Source organism: Peromyscus leucopus, chromosome 19 (assembly GCF_004664715.2).
Source record: "Peromyscus leucopus breed LL Stock chromosome 19, UCI_PerLeu_2.1, whole genome shotgun sequence".
In the NCBI taxonomy this organism is placed as follows: Eukaryota; Metazoa; Chordata; class Mammalia; order Rodentia; family Cricetidae; genus Peromyscus; species Peromyscus leucopus.
The window spans coordinates 12354063-12372925 of record NC_051079.1 but is presented as its reverse complement, the minus strand read 5'-3'; the positions used below and the strand labels follow the sequence as shown (position 1 = coordinate 12372925).

Sequence of the window (18863 nt, the reverse complement as noted above, 5' to 3'; positions counted from 1 at the left end):
TATAATTTCCAAATTATATAACACAATTATAAGCCCAACTGGATTTACTATGTAACACACACACACACACACACACACACACACACACACACACACACACACGTTCTTACATGACTCCAGGCATATTTCCTATTCTGTTTTACATCAGAGTTCTTAGTCCAATCAACACCTAATATTCAATATATAGTAAAATTATTATACTAAATATTACAGAAACAGCCAAATCCAGAGTTTGATTTGTTACTGTTTGATTTCAGGATCCTGGTTACCTTGTTTGGTCCGGGCGCACCACCCCCGTAACCTTGCGTAGGTGGAACTGGAGGGCTGAGTGCACAAGGCAGTCTCTTACCTGTTTCAGAGCCTTTTTGGTGTGCTGCTGGAAGGAAGACACCAGTTTGCTTTGCACTGCTGTGTTCGTAAGGCTGCAGTCTCGAGTGGAAGGTACTTCATCCGTTACCTGCTTCGTACACACTAGAAGCAGAGAGAGATAATGATATTACTAATTTGAATTCCTTTTTTTACACCCACTGTAATTAACTCACTTGGAGCTTTCTCTAGCTGAAAATGGATACTTAAAATACAGCAAAATAGCACAGTACAAGGAGACATATCTGGATCCAAAGAGGAGGGATCATTTAGTAACTGCGGCCACAGTTCCACTTAACTGATCTAGGGGGCTGGGCTTTCATTCCCACAGGAGATTGTGTCTGCCTTAGAGCAAGCATACGACATACAAACAGTCATGTACCTGCCTTACAATGCAGGGGTCAATGGACACTATGTCTATCTGCATATGTAGATCCTACATTGGAACCATCTCAGTGAGTGAAACTGTTTTAAACAAACTCAGGTCCACAGATTAAAACTCTGATTCGTCTTCCCACTAGCCAGTCCCTGGAGAATCCATGGAGTCCCAGACTGTGTTTTTCTTCCTATGGGATAAGATCCATGATGCTTGCTATCAATTCAGTTTACCCTCTACATATAACAATGAGTTCTGCAAATTTTTTTTGTCAGGTTTGGGCTTTCCTTTAGCCTACCCCACACAGGAAATTTTCTCCATACTGCTATTGACAAGTGCTGTCCTGAAGGGTGACCGCAGAGCATACAGAGTCTACTGCTCTGTGAACCGTTTGCTGCGAAGCTCTTCCTCGGCCGTCCTTCAGTGGGGAGGCTCTGGGCAGGAGCACAGGGAAAGACCCTGCTCTCCATGCACTAGGGGAAGGGGAGAGATTCACAGAAGCAGAGTGAGGCAGTGCAGAGTAAGTGGCAGAATGGAGGCATATGTCAAAGGCAGGAGGCAAGAGGAAGTTTCATGGAAGAAAATAACCCGAGAACATATTGTCAAAGCTCAAAACAAGACTTTTTAAGGGCACTGGGTAAAGAGAAGTCAGGACTATTTTCCAAGTGATGACAACTTGGGGGAGGAGGTTCTGAACAGAATTTTAAAGAAAACTATAGAAAAAAGACTATTTAGTTATCAATAACCAGCACATGCCCTCAAAAAAAGAAAAGATAGCTGTTTTAGTCCAAAATGGATACACTCTTTACGTAAGATTTGCTTTTGAAAGACTGGCATATCCCACCTAGAAATGAACATGTAATTAATTAAAAAGTTTTGTTGAAATCAGAGTTAATTGAGTTTTGTTTTAATACAGAAGGTAATTAGAAAGCCAAAATGAACATATTTAGCAAAAAATGTTAATTACTGCTAATTATTTTTCAAGAAACTTTACATATGGGATCTCAGTTAGTTCTTAGAGTTTATTTGTTACAAGAAAAATAAGTCATTTCCATAAAGGGCAGAGAGAAAACTAGAGCTCAGAAAGGCTCAGAAAGTCACATACTGTTACAGACAATGAGATCATACTTGGGATCCCAGGCTAGCCCAGTCCCGCAGCTGACTGTTTTCTACCAAAAGTACTGTCCCTCAAAATGAAGATCTGATGGTAAAAATTCCACATTTTAAGAATTAGAATTTAGCTGCATGATGTTGGATGTACTAAGTGGAAAGTGAATAGAGATTAGAGGATTAGGTTATCCAGTGGTAGGGTAACAGAACCAGGAAGTACTATACTAAACACATTTTGGCATCTGCTTCTGGAAAGATGGCTCACTAATGGCTTTTTGCTCTTCTAAAGCACCCAGGCTTGGTTGCAAGCACCTGTGTGGGTTGGAAAACAACTGCCTATAATTCCAATTCCATAGGGTATGATGGCCCTTTCTGAACTCTGCAGGCAAGTGTTCACACATGTTCATCAACACACACACACACACACACACACACACACACACAGAGAGAGAGAGAGAGAGAGAGAGAGAGAGAGAGATACACACACATGCAGATAAATAAAAATAAAATCTTTTAAAAAAAGATCTGGATATACATATAGAGACAGAAGTCTTTGAATTAAAGATCAGATGGCTTTTTTTTATGCTTGATACAGTAGACAATTTTCACAAAGACAGTCTAGATGTTCTAGTATAGACCCCCTTTATAACATGTCTCGAGTAAACACTGGGGACCAGAGGACCAGGCTTCTTTCCTTGAAATGACTACTGCACTGGTCTGGTTGCTGACACTTCAACAAAGATTCTTTACCAATAAATACCCACCAGATCACACTCCAAAGACAGACCTATCTGTCCACCAATTATACAGATTCTGTTTTTAATATTCTGAAGTCTCTATAATGTGTGACCAGGCAAGGAGGTGACAGAAAGGTGGCAGACAGGATATATCATCCTAGTTGGACCAACTAACAGCAATGGACATAATAAAAGTCTAGCTAAAAGTAAAGTAGACATTAGCAAATATGCTTTATGACTTCTACATTCTTGGTGGCGCCTCTACTCAGGAAACTGAAAATTTAGTGACCAGGTTAATGGAGAACCAAATGAAGTCCGCAGGTAATGAGAAACTCACAGAAGATATGAAATTGCTTTAGCTCATTGAAGATGTAAATTCAAATTTACTATCAATTTATTTATGAAACACTTTTAATGGTACATCTTTTTTAAATAAAAACTTTAAAAGTTTTATTGTTTTACTTTGTTTATATGTGTTTGAGTGAAGGCATGTCACAGGCCTTGTGTGGAGGTCACAGGACAACTTGCAGGAGTCAATTCTCTCCTACCATGTGTGTTCCAGAGATCTAACCCAGGTCCTCAGACTTGTTAATAGGTGTCTTTAGTGGCTGAGCCATCTCGCTGGCTCAGAATCATCAATCTTCCAAATGTAAACTTCCATGCAGCGGGATCAAACAACAACAGTTTCTGACTGAGCGCTCCCACACCTTTGTGCCCTTTTCATTATCCATCTGCTGTGAGAGCAGGGTGCACCTGTGTGTTCTTCCGGAAGAGAACAGCTGCGGCTCTCACCATGCTGCCTCTTGCCCTCTGACCTAGGACACCCTCTTTATTAGGAAATCTACTTTAGTGTCAACATGTATGTTTTAGCTCTGTTATTGTCCTGTGTTTATTTGTAGTTATTCACAGCCATGTATCAAGAGTATGTTCAATTCAGAGCTCAAAATGAAGGACTTGGGGGTGGAGAGATCAGGCCCCGAGGAAAACCATAAAGTGCATTTTCAAGCTAGGCCTTCCCTGACCCCGAATTATTAGCCTTCTCTTTGCCCTTCCTTCAAAATTCAATGCAGTACCACCAATAACACCACGTTTCAGCTACTGTCCCCTTCACACCTCCAATTGATCTTGACATGATTCTCTGGGTCAAAATGGTTTTCTCTAAATATCTGCTTCTGATTAAAAAAAAATACACTATTAAGGGGAAAGGAAGTGCACTCAACAATAAAATCTATGAATGATTATGCCTTGGCATTGGGTATGGACGTGTTCATCCCTAGACCCCAATCGGTGGCTTATAATGGACATATTTAGTTTTAAGCATGGACAAATGTAAACCTAAAGATTACTATGAACATCTGAGTTAATTCATTCGTTCTTTTGCCAAACATATGAGAGGAGGGTAGTAGAATGGGAAATACCCATCCACTGAGGAAATGGATTATGCAGATTCATATTCTGACAGAACACAAGGCTTTCTTTCACCCTTTTATACTTATTTTGCAGCTGTCATAGGAATAGATGTGATAAATAACTGGAGGTCTGAGTATTCATCCAAGAGGTGGAGCTTGGATTGTGAAAGGCAAACTGAAGATAAGTTGATGTCAGAGGAGAGATCAAAGGAAATTCCCTGTAAGTGAAGTTACAACAGGAGCCAGGAAATCGGACAACGGGGACAGATGATTTATCCAATAAATATCAAACCTTGACATGAGGCTTAGAACCTGATATCTTCTTGGCATTTAAGACAGAATGGGAGCTGGGGTTTTTCCTTTCTTTTAAACTATGTTAGTGTGATCACAGAATTAATGACAGGTCTTTGTATGTCAGAGAAGCATGGAATTTTAAAAAAAGATAACCTGCCCTTCTCACAGATACCATAAACGAATACACTGAGAATGAGGAAACAAAAACAAGGATGTGCATTTTCACTGGCCAAGTTGGTGTTCAGTATTTCTTAAAAGGTACAGAGATACCTTTGCATACTACATTTTGTCTCCCCAAATAAGGCAAACTGAAAGCACAGTTTAATCTTCTAGTTTCAAACTTGCCTCTCGGCTATCACTTTACACACAAGCTACCCACTCCTTATTCAAAAGGACTGAAGGCAAAGGTTATAGGCAGCCATGAAGTCTTCTTAACAACCAGAGACAAGGTGGGAGTGTCGCAGACAACTGTGGTCTCTTTTTCTAGGTGTCTCCAAGTTATCCTCTGGCCTCTTTTTCATTCCATTGACCTTGAACATGCTATTGCAATAGTTGATGCCATACAACCTGCATATGTTTAAAGTTGAGTGGTCCCATGAAGATCCCCTTCTAATCCACCGTTAGCTCACTAACAGAAGAACAACTGCCCCACAAATCCAGCTTTGATCTTCAACTCAAGACACAAATGAGGGAGGAATCAGAAAGTAGACTCTATCGATCTGCCTGTATTTCCGGTCTCACGTTGCGCTGGCTTCTACAACCTCCACCACATCTAAGGTAGCCAAGGAGGGCATTTAATGATTCTGGAGCACACGCCCCTGCTGTTTGTGGCACTTACTCTCACTGTATCCTTCCCAAGGAGTCTTCCCCCGTCACTCAGCCTTGTGAACTGATCTCAGAAGATCAAACTCGAACAGCCTCTCCAAAAGCTCCCCTAACTGCCTCTGCAGAAGCCGTGCTTCTTCCTACCACACATCCTTGGAAGAAGTCAGGGGATACAGTCCCGACTGTCTCTGCAGTGATGGAATGTACTCTTGCCACAGCACCCAAGGGCTCAGCAACTCAGGACTTACTTATGTGCAAAGACAAGCTATTCCATGTTCATTACCTTTGAAGTTTGAATCTGACTTTCATTAAATTCATTTAAAGTATCTATCATTGCAGTTAACTTTTAATTATTGCTTATATCAAGAGATGAAGGAAGAGGAGAAAAACACAGCTAGAAATTATATTTTAATTATAGAAAAGCATTTATAAACGTTCTTAAAATTGGGGGAAAAGCAACCTTTTGAAAAATTAATCTATATCTATCTATCTATCTATCTATCTATCTATCTATATATATACATATATATATATATTTCTAAAGTCAATTAAGACAAATAGGAAAGCCAACTTAAAGAACATTCCTCACAAATGAGTTAGCAGTTGCAGGGACCAGTGCTACGCATAAATGTATTTTTCTGTACCACCCTTACTTGTTGCCTTGCTTTAAGAGGAAAGCCACAATTTTATGGGTTTTGTGCAAGGAAATAAAAACAAAATTTCAAAGTCAAAACTAAAAGTCATTAAGCTACATAAAAAATGGCAGAAGCAGTGTGGGCACGAACAACAGTGCATGCCAGGGCCGGGACCGTATTCAGTCACTTCCATACAGGCTTTTCATTCTGTTCACCACTGTGCATCCCACTAAGTCACCCCCATAAGCAACAGCGATTTGAGAGACCTCTACTTGAAGTGCCTCCTTCAGGAAAGGGTGTGGACTTCAACTCGTTTCATTTCTATCAATTTTCTTCTAATTCTCCCTATTAGTTTCCTAAAACAATCACAGACGATGCTCTCAAATTCCAATAGGTTCCTACAAAAATGCCACATATATATATATATATATATATATATATACTGTCGGCAGAAAAACATCACAATGAATAGACACCATATCAGAGAACTGGGACAACACTGTGGCCACCATTGGGGCACAGTAATTCTCTAAAAGTGGGCTGGGTTTTACTGTCTATTTATTAATCACTAGTTCACACATACAACTTTTACTAAATACGTTCTTCATGTCCAGAACAAAATGAAATGCAGAAAGAAATGGGGTAAACAGGCTTCATACATGTGCATTATATGTTGAACAGATCCCCCTCAATCCCTCACCCTCCCTTTTCTCTCCTGCCTTTAGTCCTTTTTAGTCCTTCCTATTAGTTCCCTCTGTTCTCCAAAACAGTTTCTATTTTAATTTCATAGTTAAATACATGTACATATGTATGTGTATATGTGTGTATGTATGTATAGTAGGACTGAAAATTGAGAGAAAATATGTGATATTTGTTTCTCTGAATAGATTTAAGTTCCTTGGTATGATAATCTCTAATTGGAACTGTAGACCATTCTCAAAAACTGAAGAACAAAGAGTCAATAAACATACAAAAATGCTCATGATTCAACTGTGGGACCACGAGGTTTAACGTTTACCTTTAAGTCATCATATTGTATGTTAGATGCCATTGTGACAATGTTTATTAAGGTGTGCTTCTATGGTTTCTTTCCCCAGCTCCCCCTACCCCCTGCACCCACCTTCCACTCATAGCTCCCCACAGATAGACACTTTTCCTCTTCCATGTTCAATGCCCCCTTTGCCCACCCTGCCTTTCTTTATCACTTAATGTTGTCTTCTCTCGACCTTCTGCCTGGATTTTTAGATGTTATTCCCACTTACAGTTGATTACATGTATATGTACACATTATAAAACCACACTGTTTAAAAACTATTCTTTTTTTAAAGAACAATGGTGTAGAGCAATTAATTCCAAAGAAAACTATGCCAATAGAAACATAATCGTGATAACTATACTTTGTCTTGAAAGATCAATAAGCGAGTGATTCCAGAGTAAAGCCCACATGGGAAATTGTCCAAAGGTCTCAACTTGGATTACAGTGTGTTTTGTGCATAGTACTTACATTTGAAATTGTGTAAGTAGATATTCTGGATCAATGCAGCAACTAAAATGCATGCCAAAAAGTATAAAAACTGACATAAAAAATAACAGGAAACCCATTTGACCCCAATTAAAATTTTCCTGGACTTCAATTCATTCAGAGAAAGGTAATTCCTTAATCCTTTTTGGATCCAGCCTAGGGAGAGATGTCCTCTCTAAAGTTATTCCTGTGTCAAAGTGGGTACAGTCAATTGGGCCTAAGGAAGTTTCCTTGTTGCATTAAAAAAAAAACACTCCAAGGGTATGATATGCCAAAACAAACTAGCAACAGAGGACTGCTAGCAATAAAATAACGGAAATAGCAATTTTCTCAAGAAACTGTTAAAGAACAGAGTCTCAACATTTTAACCATTGAGGCTCTTGACATTATTTAGCACAATAATGTGTATGAATAAAATATAGCTGAGAGAATGAAATTCTCACTATGTTTCCAAAATCTGCTTCATTAGCTCTGTGGAGCCTTATTTTAGGGGAAAAAAGTAAACCAAAAGTAATCATGAAATAAGATGCTAATATTATATTTTACTAGATTACTTTTCTATTGCAATGGTAAACAACATGACCAAAAGTAACCCAATGAGGAAAACGTTTCATCTTACACTTCCAGGTCCATCACTGAGGGAAGTCAGGGCAGGAACTTAAGGCTGGAATCTGAAGCAACAACCCTCAGGAAAGCTGCTTTACTGGTTTGTTCTCTGGCTGGCTCAGACAGTTTACCTGTACAGGTTAAGACCATCTGCCTAGGGATGGCATAGCCCCAGTGGTCTGGGCTCTCCTATATCTATTAGCAATCAAGAAAATGCCCCACAGACACGCTCAAAGGCCAATCCAAAAGAGGCAAATTCTTCAATTGATGGTCCTTCCCCGGTGCATCAAGTTGACAATAAAAAACTAATTAGGACATGCATGTGTGCATGTGTGTGTACGAATATGTCCTTGTGTATGCATGAGTATGCTTTGTGTGTGTGTACACGCATGTGTGCCATAAAAGACAATGCTGTGAATCTCTAGTGATTTTGTGGCTAATACTGATAAGCAAATTGCAGTTGCCTATCACAGAACCAGGTATACCATAACTGATCTAGAATGTCAACAAATGGTTAATAAACATTTTGGTTTGCCCTGGGTGAAACACTGAAGCTCCAAAGGTAACTAAGAACATTTCCCACACAGAAGATGTACCTACAGGAAACTCCCCTTACAAGTATTGATTAGTCAGCCATTCTGATTTAATTATGCTAATATCTCTGAGTACCCTTTAAAGTATCCCTTTAAACATATATTAGACAATGAGAAAGCATCAAACTAAAATGATGTATTTAACAAGAAAAGCATACCTAAGGAGTTCCACCTTACAGATGCCTAACTCCCATCCTATCATAAAATCAGTAAGAATTTCTCAGAATAATTGAAATAAAGAAAACCAGATTCTGTTTGTATGAGGTAAAACATACCATAGGCATTGGGGGTGGGGGAATGTGGAAACCTAGTGCAGTGGGAACTCCATGGAATCTATGAGTGACCCTAGCAAGAACTCCTAGTAATGGAGGATATGGAGCCTGAACCAGTCATCTTCTGTAACTAGGCAAGGGTTCCAGTGGTGGCCTGGGACACCAGTGCAGCCTACAACCTGTCCTGCCTGCAAGATGTGCTGGAGTAATGATGGCACAGAACTTGTAGGAGTGGCCAACCAATGACTTGTTCAACTTAAGAACCATGCCATGAGAGGGAGCCCATGCCCAACACAGCCTGGATGGCCAGAAACCAGAGGCTGAATAGCCCAGAGACCTAGGATAGAACCAAACAACCAGCAAATAAATAAATAAATAAATAAATAAATAAATAAATAAATAAATAAATAAATGATTTCTAAAGATATTCTGCCATACTCATAGATCAGTATCTAGCCAAATTGTCATCAGAGAGGATTCACCCAGCAACTGATGGGAGCAGATGCAGAGACCCACCACCAAGCACTTGGGAATGGAGCTCAGGAACCCCAAGGAAGATGGGGAGGAAGAAATGTAGGAGCCATAGAGGTTGAGGACACCAGAAGAACATGGCCCACAGAACCAACTAAGCAGGGTTCATAGGGGCTCAGAGACTTACGCAGCAATCATGGAGCCTGTATGGGTCTGACCTACATCCTCTGCATGTATGTTATGTTTGTGTAGCTTGGTGTTCTTGTGGACAAGAAAGCTAACAGTGTACAAGAAAGCTATCTGAGCCAGCCAGAGAACAAATCAGTGGGGAGTGTTTCTGGCTCTTTTGTCTGCTCATGGGACCCTTTTCCTCCTACTGGGTTACTTTGTCCAACCTTGATATGATGGTTTGTACCTAATCATATTGTAACTAGCCATGAAGAGTTTGGTTGATATCCCTGGGGGCGGGGGTGGGGGGGAGCTGCTCTTTTTTTAAGGAAAACAGAGGAGAAGTAGATCTGGGGGAGAGGAGGTGTGGGGGTGGCTGAGAGTAGTGACAGAGAAGATAAAATAAAAACAATGCTAAACAACAACAAAATTGCATTGTATTGTAAGTTGTTATGTGTACATGTGTATACATATGTTGTTATTGTTGTGTGTGTATACATATGGGTGTGTATGTTTGTGTTTACATGCACTTATATGTACAAACATTTGGAGAGCAGGAGTTAATTTCTGATGTCTTTCCTCAAACTGTCCACCTGTTTCTTGAGACAAGTGTCTCATGGGGACATGGGGGCCACTGTTTATGCCAGGCTGGCTGGCCAGTGAACCACAATGATCTACCTGTCTCTACCTTCCTAGTGCTGGGACTACAAATATGTACCATCATACTCAACCTTTAATATGCTTAATGGGAATCAAACTCAGGTCTTTATGCTCATGGGGAAAGCACTGAGTTATTACTGCAGGTCCCCAATTATTTCTCTTATAGTGGCATAACACCCCAGATCGTCAATGCTACTCCATTTCCTGGAATAGCTGCATAGAAATAGAACAACAGACCCAGAAAATGAAACACAGGAAAGACCACAGAAAAAAATATAAGAGCAAAAGGCTTGTGTGGGCCAATCTTCACTAATGGACTTATTGCTAATCACGTCATATGTCAGAATGTAAAGTATCAGGCAGGGTACACAGATAGCTGTTTGAGAAACAGTTGTAAAAAGTCACTTTACAGACAGAGAAAATGGATTATCTGGCACCAGCAAGAACGTACAGTTTTTAAAGAGCATGGCTGCCTTGTTCCGATGTACATGTCTCTGATGATATAAATCAAAATGAGCTCGTTAAGATGAATAATTGGGGGAATACCTTTAATTGTATTTTTATGTGAGAGGGAGCTTGTTTTTCTTATGAGATCACACTCCTTCTCATCTTTATCGTTATTATGGAATTTTGCTCTTGTAACACAAGAGAAGTTAGGAAATGATATGTAATGGGGGAACTTTATCTGCACTGAAAAGCAAACTTTCTCTTCCCCCATGGCTCAGAGCTGTTAAAACTGACTAAAACCCATTTATCCATGAACTGAGTTCACAGTTCAAGGAGGGAGATGTAAGAAAAAGAGGCCCCTGATGGATAAAAGAAGTGGAAGTAATATCTAAGTCTTGTTTGAAGGAGTGGGAGGGAGTCACTTGGAGAAGACGAAGGGGGTGGTGGGGTGATGGTAACCAGCTGTTCTCCATCACAGGGCAGCAGAAGAAAGGAGAAAATTGTTTTAATTAAAAGCACAAAGACTCAACATAAGGAAATCCTTCTTTGCTATAAAGGTTATCAAAAACACAGAGGGAAAAAACCTAAGAGGGCTGGACTTGAAGATTCCTACCCTCCCTGGACATGTTTAGGAAAATGTCTCCTTAAATGGACTAGGTACAAGAAAAGTCACAGCAGAATGATCTTTTGAAATCTCGTTTATTTCTCATGAACTGTGAAATCCGTGGGCAGGGATAAAAGCATGAGGAAAGGGAAGGAGTGTGGGCAGAGGAAGTTTGACATCCCACCAATGGTCAATTCTCTGAAGAGTATTCCCTTCCCTCTGTACTGTCTTCCATATGTAGCTAAAACAACACTATTTCCACATACTTAAGTTTCTGTAGCCCACCAAAGTAGAGCAGGTGCCTCCACTGGTTAACAAGCTGTTGATTAAAATGCAGAGATGTTGGATAAGGGACAAGTTTGTTTAACCCAAGGAAACCAGGTGGCATGGTACAAACCCTGAAGGAATTTCTTTCTCATGCCCACAAAATTCTCAGGAAGGGATGCCAGGCAGACAGTGGCAACACTGTCTCTTCAGTGACCAACTGGAAGCCTGCCTACAACACCCTGCATATCCCACCCCCCAAATTAAAAAAACCCACATGTGTGCAGACACTTAGCATCTTGCAAAGTAGCACAGTGGGGCACCACAGGCAAATAGAAAAACAAGACCCTGGGGTAGTTAATCTTTATGGTTAGCTTGATTCAATTTGGATTCACTTAGGAGATACACTTATGGGTGTGTCTTGTAAGGGTGTCTCCATAGGAATTTAACTAAAGAGGAAAACCTGCCTTAAATGTGGGCTGGACCATCCCATGGACTGAGATCTGGAGTGAATTAGAAAGGAAAAACTGAGCTGAGCACCAGCATTTATCTTTGTCTTCCTGACTGTGGGAGGACCATGAACAACCGCCTTGTGTTTCCTGCTCAATCTGTGAGCAGAAAGAAACCCTTCCTTTCTTAAGTCACCTTTTTCGGGCATTTTGTCACAGCGACAGGAAAAAGTAACTAATTCAGTGGGTAGATAGATCTAGTTACTCCAGTCATTCCCCTTGCACCCCTGCTACCCTCCGCCTCCACCCCTTCCCAGTGTGAATATGCTATATAATTAGGACACACTGTGAGCACTCCTCCAGCGGGCCTGCGCCTTCATTAGAAACTCGCCCACTTTCTCCACGAAGCTCCTGGTCTCTGTGTGACTGATGCTTCAGCAGAGATCTTACCCATACACTTGAGCCATTTGAAAGCAACTTTCACTTTTGATATTAAAAAAAAAGAACCCCTCCAACTGTAACCTTTGAGCCAATGAAAACAAAGAGTGAGCTGAACAGAGTTTCATTAAGTTAACATAACTCTGCCAAGAATCACACAATCAGAAACCCACTTATAAAACTGGCTATAAAGAAGAATGAAAAGGGGTCATATAAAATTCTTGAAATGGTGAAATCATTATACATACTGGGATTTAAGGTCTAAACAACATTGGATATATGTTCCTGTTTTTCTCCTTGTCCCTCCCTCCCTCACCCCCTCCCTCCCTTTCTCCCTTCCTGCCTTTGTTCCCCCCTCTCTCCTCTCCTCTCCTCTCCTCTTCTCTCCTGCCGTCCTCTCTCTCCTCTCTCTGTAAATGGAGACTTTAAAAATACTAATTCCCTGGCCTTAGTGTGGCTTCCTCTCTGAAGCCATTAGAGCTAATAGCAAGCAGAACTTTTTTTTTGATCTTTGTAGATGAAAATTATACATTCTCCAGTTTCCTCATTAAAAGAAAGGGGTCGGCTTGCTGTTTATCTTAAGCATGAAATATATTACAGCTACAAAAGAGACACTTTTTTTCTTATTAATAGCAACTTTTAAGTAGAGGATGAAGAGGGTAAAGACTGTCTACTGGTGATATTATTAAATATAAACTATTATGGACTCTGCAAGAGAGTAACGTATTGTAAACCAACTTAACATGTGAGGAAAGCTATGATATACCTCTGTATTATGCTCAAAAATAACTCAGACACAAACACACTCATAAATCTCTGCCTGAAATAGACCATAAAATTCATAATATTTTCTTTGTGTGACACAGATCTATACTGATATAGGCATAGCTTGTCATGGCTTGTCAACACAGATGTATCAACCGATTCACCTAAATCACTCTTTGATCTCCAGAGCTTAGCTTGTAAAATTTGAGCAGTCTACTTTCTCAAGTCTGTGTGTTCAATATTTGTTCATATGAGGGACACAAAAGTCAAAGAGACATGGGCATAGTCATAGTTCTTTGTCCCATAAATCTCACAGCCAAAATTGAGAATTGTTTCAACAGAACTTTAATAAAAGTATCTTGGCAAAGCACCTGCCATTTTCTAAGAACCTGTTCTTGTGGCCAGCTGACTCCAAGAGAAGGTTTAAGCAGGACATCAGTGATATGAACGCTACTACAGGAACTGACATCCAGATACTATAGACTGATGCTTGGTATTGTTTTACCCCTAAGATTTTTTTCAGTTTATTTATTTATTTATTTGCTATTTATTTATTTGTTTGCTATTTATTTATTTATTTATTTATTTATTTATTTATTTATTTATCTATTATCAGCTTGATACAGTATAAATTCTTAGCCCAATATTGAAATGTTCCATTGAGGCTTGCCCAGTTAATTGAGTAAAACCAAAACTTATTATAAGCCACAGTCATCCTAGGGGTCCCCCCTGCTATATAGCCTCCCTGGTTCTGTGGGTTGCAGTCTGATTGTTCTTTGCTTTATATCTAGAATCCACTTGTGAGTGAGTACATACCATGTTTGCCTTTCTGGGATTGGGTTACCTCACTCAGGATGCTATTTTCTAGTTCCATCCATTTGCCTGCAAATTTCATGCTGTCATTGTTTTTCTCTGCTGAGTAGTACTCCATTGTGTATATGTACCACGTTTTCTTAACCCATTCTTCAGTTGACAGGCATCTGGGTTGTTTCCAGTAGATTTATTTTTAAGTTAAGTATATGTGTACATATCTCTTCATGTTAGTATAGGTAAGAAGAGGGTGTCAGATTCCCAGGAGCTGGAATCACAAGCACTGAAGAGCAAACTCTACAGGATCAGTAGGCACTCCTAACCAGTGAGCCATCTCTCCAGCCTCAGTTTACTATTAGTCAATGTAACACACTTCTTCCCAGGTATCTTTGTTTCCCTCTCTGATGGTGCAACAATTAATCTTTATTAATTTTAAATAACTCGGTGATGCCAGACTGAGTCTTTCAATTGTGCCAAAGGTATCTTACCAATCACTGATTATTATTCCCCTAGATACTTCTCAGTCTCTACACCAAAGAAGCAATGGGAGGGGCCACAGATAGAACAGGTAGTGGGTCCATCTCTCCAGCTCCTCTGCTTTTCTCTCCCTTTTCTCCCTTAGATCCATATCCACACATGTGGAAAACTTTCTCAGGGGGATGATCCGAACACCTGAGGGCTCACATTGGCAGGGCAAATCACCTCTACCACTAGGTAATAACTGTTCCCTGCTTTTCCAGGCAGCACATCAGAATGGTGAGAACCTGGCTTTTGGTGTCAGATACACATCTGGGTTTGGATACAATCTGAGAGGTCCCTAAGACTGTTCTTTGTGATCAAATCAAGCAAGAGAACCTATAAATACCATCTGCATCAGAGGAATGCTGTGAATACCAAAGTTCGTGCAATGTGGGCTATTTGCAAAGGCTGGCATCATCAGCTCTCAATAGATTTTCACTCTCTAGGTTTTCCACGCTACACAGGGTACTTTTGTGGATAGGAAATATGCTTGTCCTGCAAGAAGCAATTATGGTTTGCAATAAGATACAAAGGTGGGTGAGCCAAGGAGTACTCAAGGAAATAAGCTATTTACTATTCTTTCAGCGATTTCCCCAAAGCAATTTCCCTAATGCAACTTCAAAGGAGAGGCCAGGAAATCTAATTTGGGTCACATTAGCTGGATATGTGCAGGTCTGAGCTATTCTGTGAAGTACCTAATCACATGTCAAATTAGGGGAGTCTGCTTATCCCTGCTTTGACTTAATTACTGGCTGGGGTCTCCTTCCCTTTCTTCTATGCCTGCCCTAAAATCCTTGTCTCCCCTGGAATTCTGGGTAAGTCATTAGAAAAACTTCTGCAATCTCAACATTTTCTCCAAATCATTACTTTGCTTCTTGATTGACAAATCTTGGCTCTCTCCCATGTACACCAGGACCCCAAGATACTGCGACACGGTAGACTTTTGTCTTTTGCACATATCTTGTACTACTGGGCCTCGGAATAGGGTAGGTGACCTATGTGACCCTCACTGCTTCTTTGGACCATTCTTCTTCCCTGTTCCTTACTTGACCCCAGCACTGCGTTTTGTGCCATCAGAGCATATGTATCCTGAGTGACTCACTCTGGGTGCATGTAAAAGTTCATTTATTCGTGGATCTGTCCAAGTCCAACCCGATGAACCCTAAGTTTACTGGAATTATCTACAAGGACACAGGTGACTCAAAGGCAGTTAGATCACAGAGTAAGCCCTTCACAGCCAGCCATTCACCTCTTACAGAGAAAGGGGCCACCATTGTGCTCTTATTAGGCTTGATCGGGTGGGCACTGCTCCTGGGTTATCACAGCTGGTCTACTTAAAAGTAGCCCTGCCAGTGTCCAGTCCAGGTGAAATAGGTATGCACCAATCACTAACTCCTACTCTTAGCTACCCGTTCTGGCCAACTCCAGGGTACCTTCCATTTCTGGAAAATTTTAGCTCTCACTTGGTAAACATTATCCATACTATTTCTATCATATTTTTGGCTTCAATATTCAGGATTACTCTTGAATACCATAATCAGGGACTCTATCAGTGTTTATATCTTTGTTCTAATTTAAAAATGGTAATTTTTCCTCTAGGTAAGCCCATTCATCCAAGGCACTAGTAACATCTGTCTTAAAAACTATGGTGACCATAAATCTCTCCTCTATATACCCTCCATTCCTTCATTCCTATGTTGAATCATCAGCCACACAACAAGACCTCAATGGCAGTCAAATCTACCTGTGTACATGTTCAGTGGTCTGAACATAACTGTGAGAAATCACAATAGGATTGCTGTTCTAGTACACTCAGCATTGATAAGCTTAGGGAAATGGCCTTAATGCTATCAGATGCATGGGTTGACTTAATCTTCTCCTTAAATCTCTGAGCATGCTTCCCCTCTCCAACCTTTGGCTACCGAACTGACATCCTTTCCTTAGAAAAAGTTGAAGCAGGAAGGGCCTTCTTTGGGCCCCTCCCATGTCTGTGTACTCACCCACTTGCCCTTCTACTCAAACAGCCTGACTTTTCTACTGCCTGCTTTCCATCATGCCTGTGCCTTTAGCTAAAACCAGCTTCTTCATCTGCGTAGATTTTCGTCTTCATCAACATTCTCTCCTCTTGTTAAGCACATGGCAGTGCCCGTCCCTCCCACTAGATCCATTTCTCCTCCACTGGGATTTTCCTACCAGTAAACACACAATGATTCTAATGTTTTTTTCTTCGTTAAGAAAAAAATAATAATTTATCCATTATATCCCCTTTCCAAGTATTTTCCCACTTCCTTTTCCTCTCCTTCAAAAATCCTTGAATCCTTGAAACTGTCTGCAGTCCTTCCAGGTTTCCTTCTCACTCTCAAGAACCCATCACATGCAGGCTGTGATCAAAGTCCCCAAGGCTGTTTCTGTCCTCACCGAGTGCATCAACAAAGCATGAATCTAGTAGAAATGTATTCTTCCTTTTCTCCTCCATGGTTCCCATCTCTCTCCCCCTGTTTCCCTCCCAATTTCTGCTCATCTCAGGATAATGTTTCCAGCCCAGATTGGTGTCAAACATCCAGGTAGATAAGGATTACAATGTACCTGATCTTAATCAAAAGCTAAGCAGAGTTGGAGTGGTTAGTGCTTTTATGGGAGGAAGTATGGACATTTTTGAATCTCTGTCTTCTAAGAAACACATTGTTTCACCCTTTTCTAGAGTCTCTCCAATCTGTAGACAATCAAGTGCCCTCCTTGAGATCATGAACCTCCTTTTCTTCTGTTTTTGAGATTTACCTTTAGTGTCCTCAACCAATTCCATGTCTACAAATGATTGCAGCCAATGGAAAATCTCTAGGTGTCTATTCTCTGCCCAATCTTTCCCTGGCAATTTGGTGACCATTTAACACATCTACCTGAACAATAAAATACAAATCGCATGCCCCACACCCCCAACCTGAGCTCCTGTTCAATAAACCTTCCCCAAACCAATTATCATTTGGAAACCCAGCATTCTAGTTGGGACAGCTACTATTTATCATCAATCTGACATATCCAGAATCACCTCAGAGACATGCCTTTGGGTATGTCAGTGAGGAAGTTTCTTGATGAGCTTAACTGAGGTAAGAAAACTCATCCAAAACAACTGGTTGCACTATTCTATGGCTAGAGTCTCAGGCTGAATTAAAAGAAGCAAGTAAGCCAATCCCCAGCCTTCATCTCTCCCTACTTCCTAACAGTAGATGCGATGAGATAGCCGCTTCTGGCTCTTGCTGCCATGACTTCCTTACCCTGGTGAACTGTACACTCAAACTGTGAGCCAAAATAAACCCTAAGCTTCTGCCCAACAACAATAAATGTAACTGATACATAAGCTAAGGTATTAAGAATGCTCTTCTTTGATTACTCACATCCAAAGTCTAGATTCACCCTCAACCCCTTTATCTTAACTCTACATTTGTGAGCAGCTGCTGTTGGATCATCCCTCACATATATCCAGAAACTAATCACTGCCATCCCATCCATTGCTTCTCTGTCCTTTCCAATGTCCTCACCTCCCCATGCCCCAATGGTGACAAAAGTCTCCAACTGCCCTCCCTATTTTTTGCCCTTGTCTCCCAGTTTCCTTTTACTTAGTGATCTTAGTAGAATCCAGTTGAGGCCATTGTCTTTCCACCTTAAAACCGTACAAGGGTTCAGTATCTCATGTAAAACACGATCTGGATACCTGAAGATGCTATATAATGTGGCTGTATGACTTTGCAATTTACTAAAATCCCCCCTGTGCACCCATCTCTTGCTGTTTGGGGAACATTCCTGGTACTCTGCTACCTCAAGGCCTTTGGAATTGCTGTTCCCTCTACCCAGAACTCTCGGGCCTTAAACCTCTGCTCTCTCACTCCATGAAGGAGTTTATTCATTCCTCAGTAGACACTTGCTTATTCATGTCCGAGTATCAGTTGTCACCACTGGACAAGAACAACTTTTATATACTTGCTTTGTAATTGTCTGTCAAAGTACTCAATTTTCACTAGCAAGCTGCTTTATTGTTTACTGCTGATGAGAACTGTGCTTGGTTCATAGAAGATAGAAGCATATGTTGAGAGAGAGTATGCTGACTGTGTATACTGTCATACACTCAATCAGCACAACATTAAGACTGACTCAGGCAGACTCTCCTCCACCGTGTATGAAGACAGGAAGAGGCCATACTAACCAGTTCATCCAGGATGCCAGAGCTGCATTTTTCTGCCTTGCCAGAGGACTACCCTGGCAGTAGGAGGAGGGCTCAAAAGGGAGAGAAGTAGGGACATTGAGTCAAACGCAGGATAGTGAAAATGTATGGAGCATTGTAGCCTTTCTGGTAAGACATAATCTGTTTCACACGCGTGTCTGCAGTTCAAATAGGAGTGAAGTAGCACCCAGCTTCTAGGGCCTCTAAGAGGCACAAGCAGTTCAAGGGCTGTGGTGTTCACTATGCTAGGAGCAAAATGAATGACTCCTGTTGTTACTGAAATGCAATATTTCTACAAGGCTTGTTT

General features: G+C 40.7%; 1 protein-coding gene across 6 annotated transcripts in view; it reads right to left on the bottom strand.

Moving 5' to 3' along the window:
- Positions 1-18863, bottom strand: part of Asxl3 (ASXL transcriptional regulator 3) — a 178300-nt gene that overhangs the window by 88577 nt on the left and 70860 nt on the right. For all 6 annotated transcript variants that reach the window (XM_028887710.2, XM_028887712.2, XM_028887714.2 and 3 more), the window contains one exon: positions 350-471. In XM_028887710.2, the coding sequence (XP_028743543.1) occupies positions 350-471 (122 nt within the window). The remainder of the gene's footprint in view (positions 1-349; positions 472-18863) is intronic.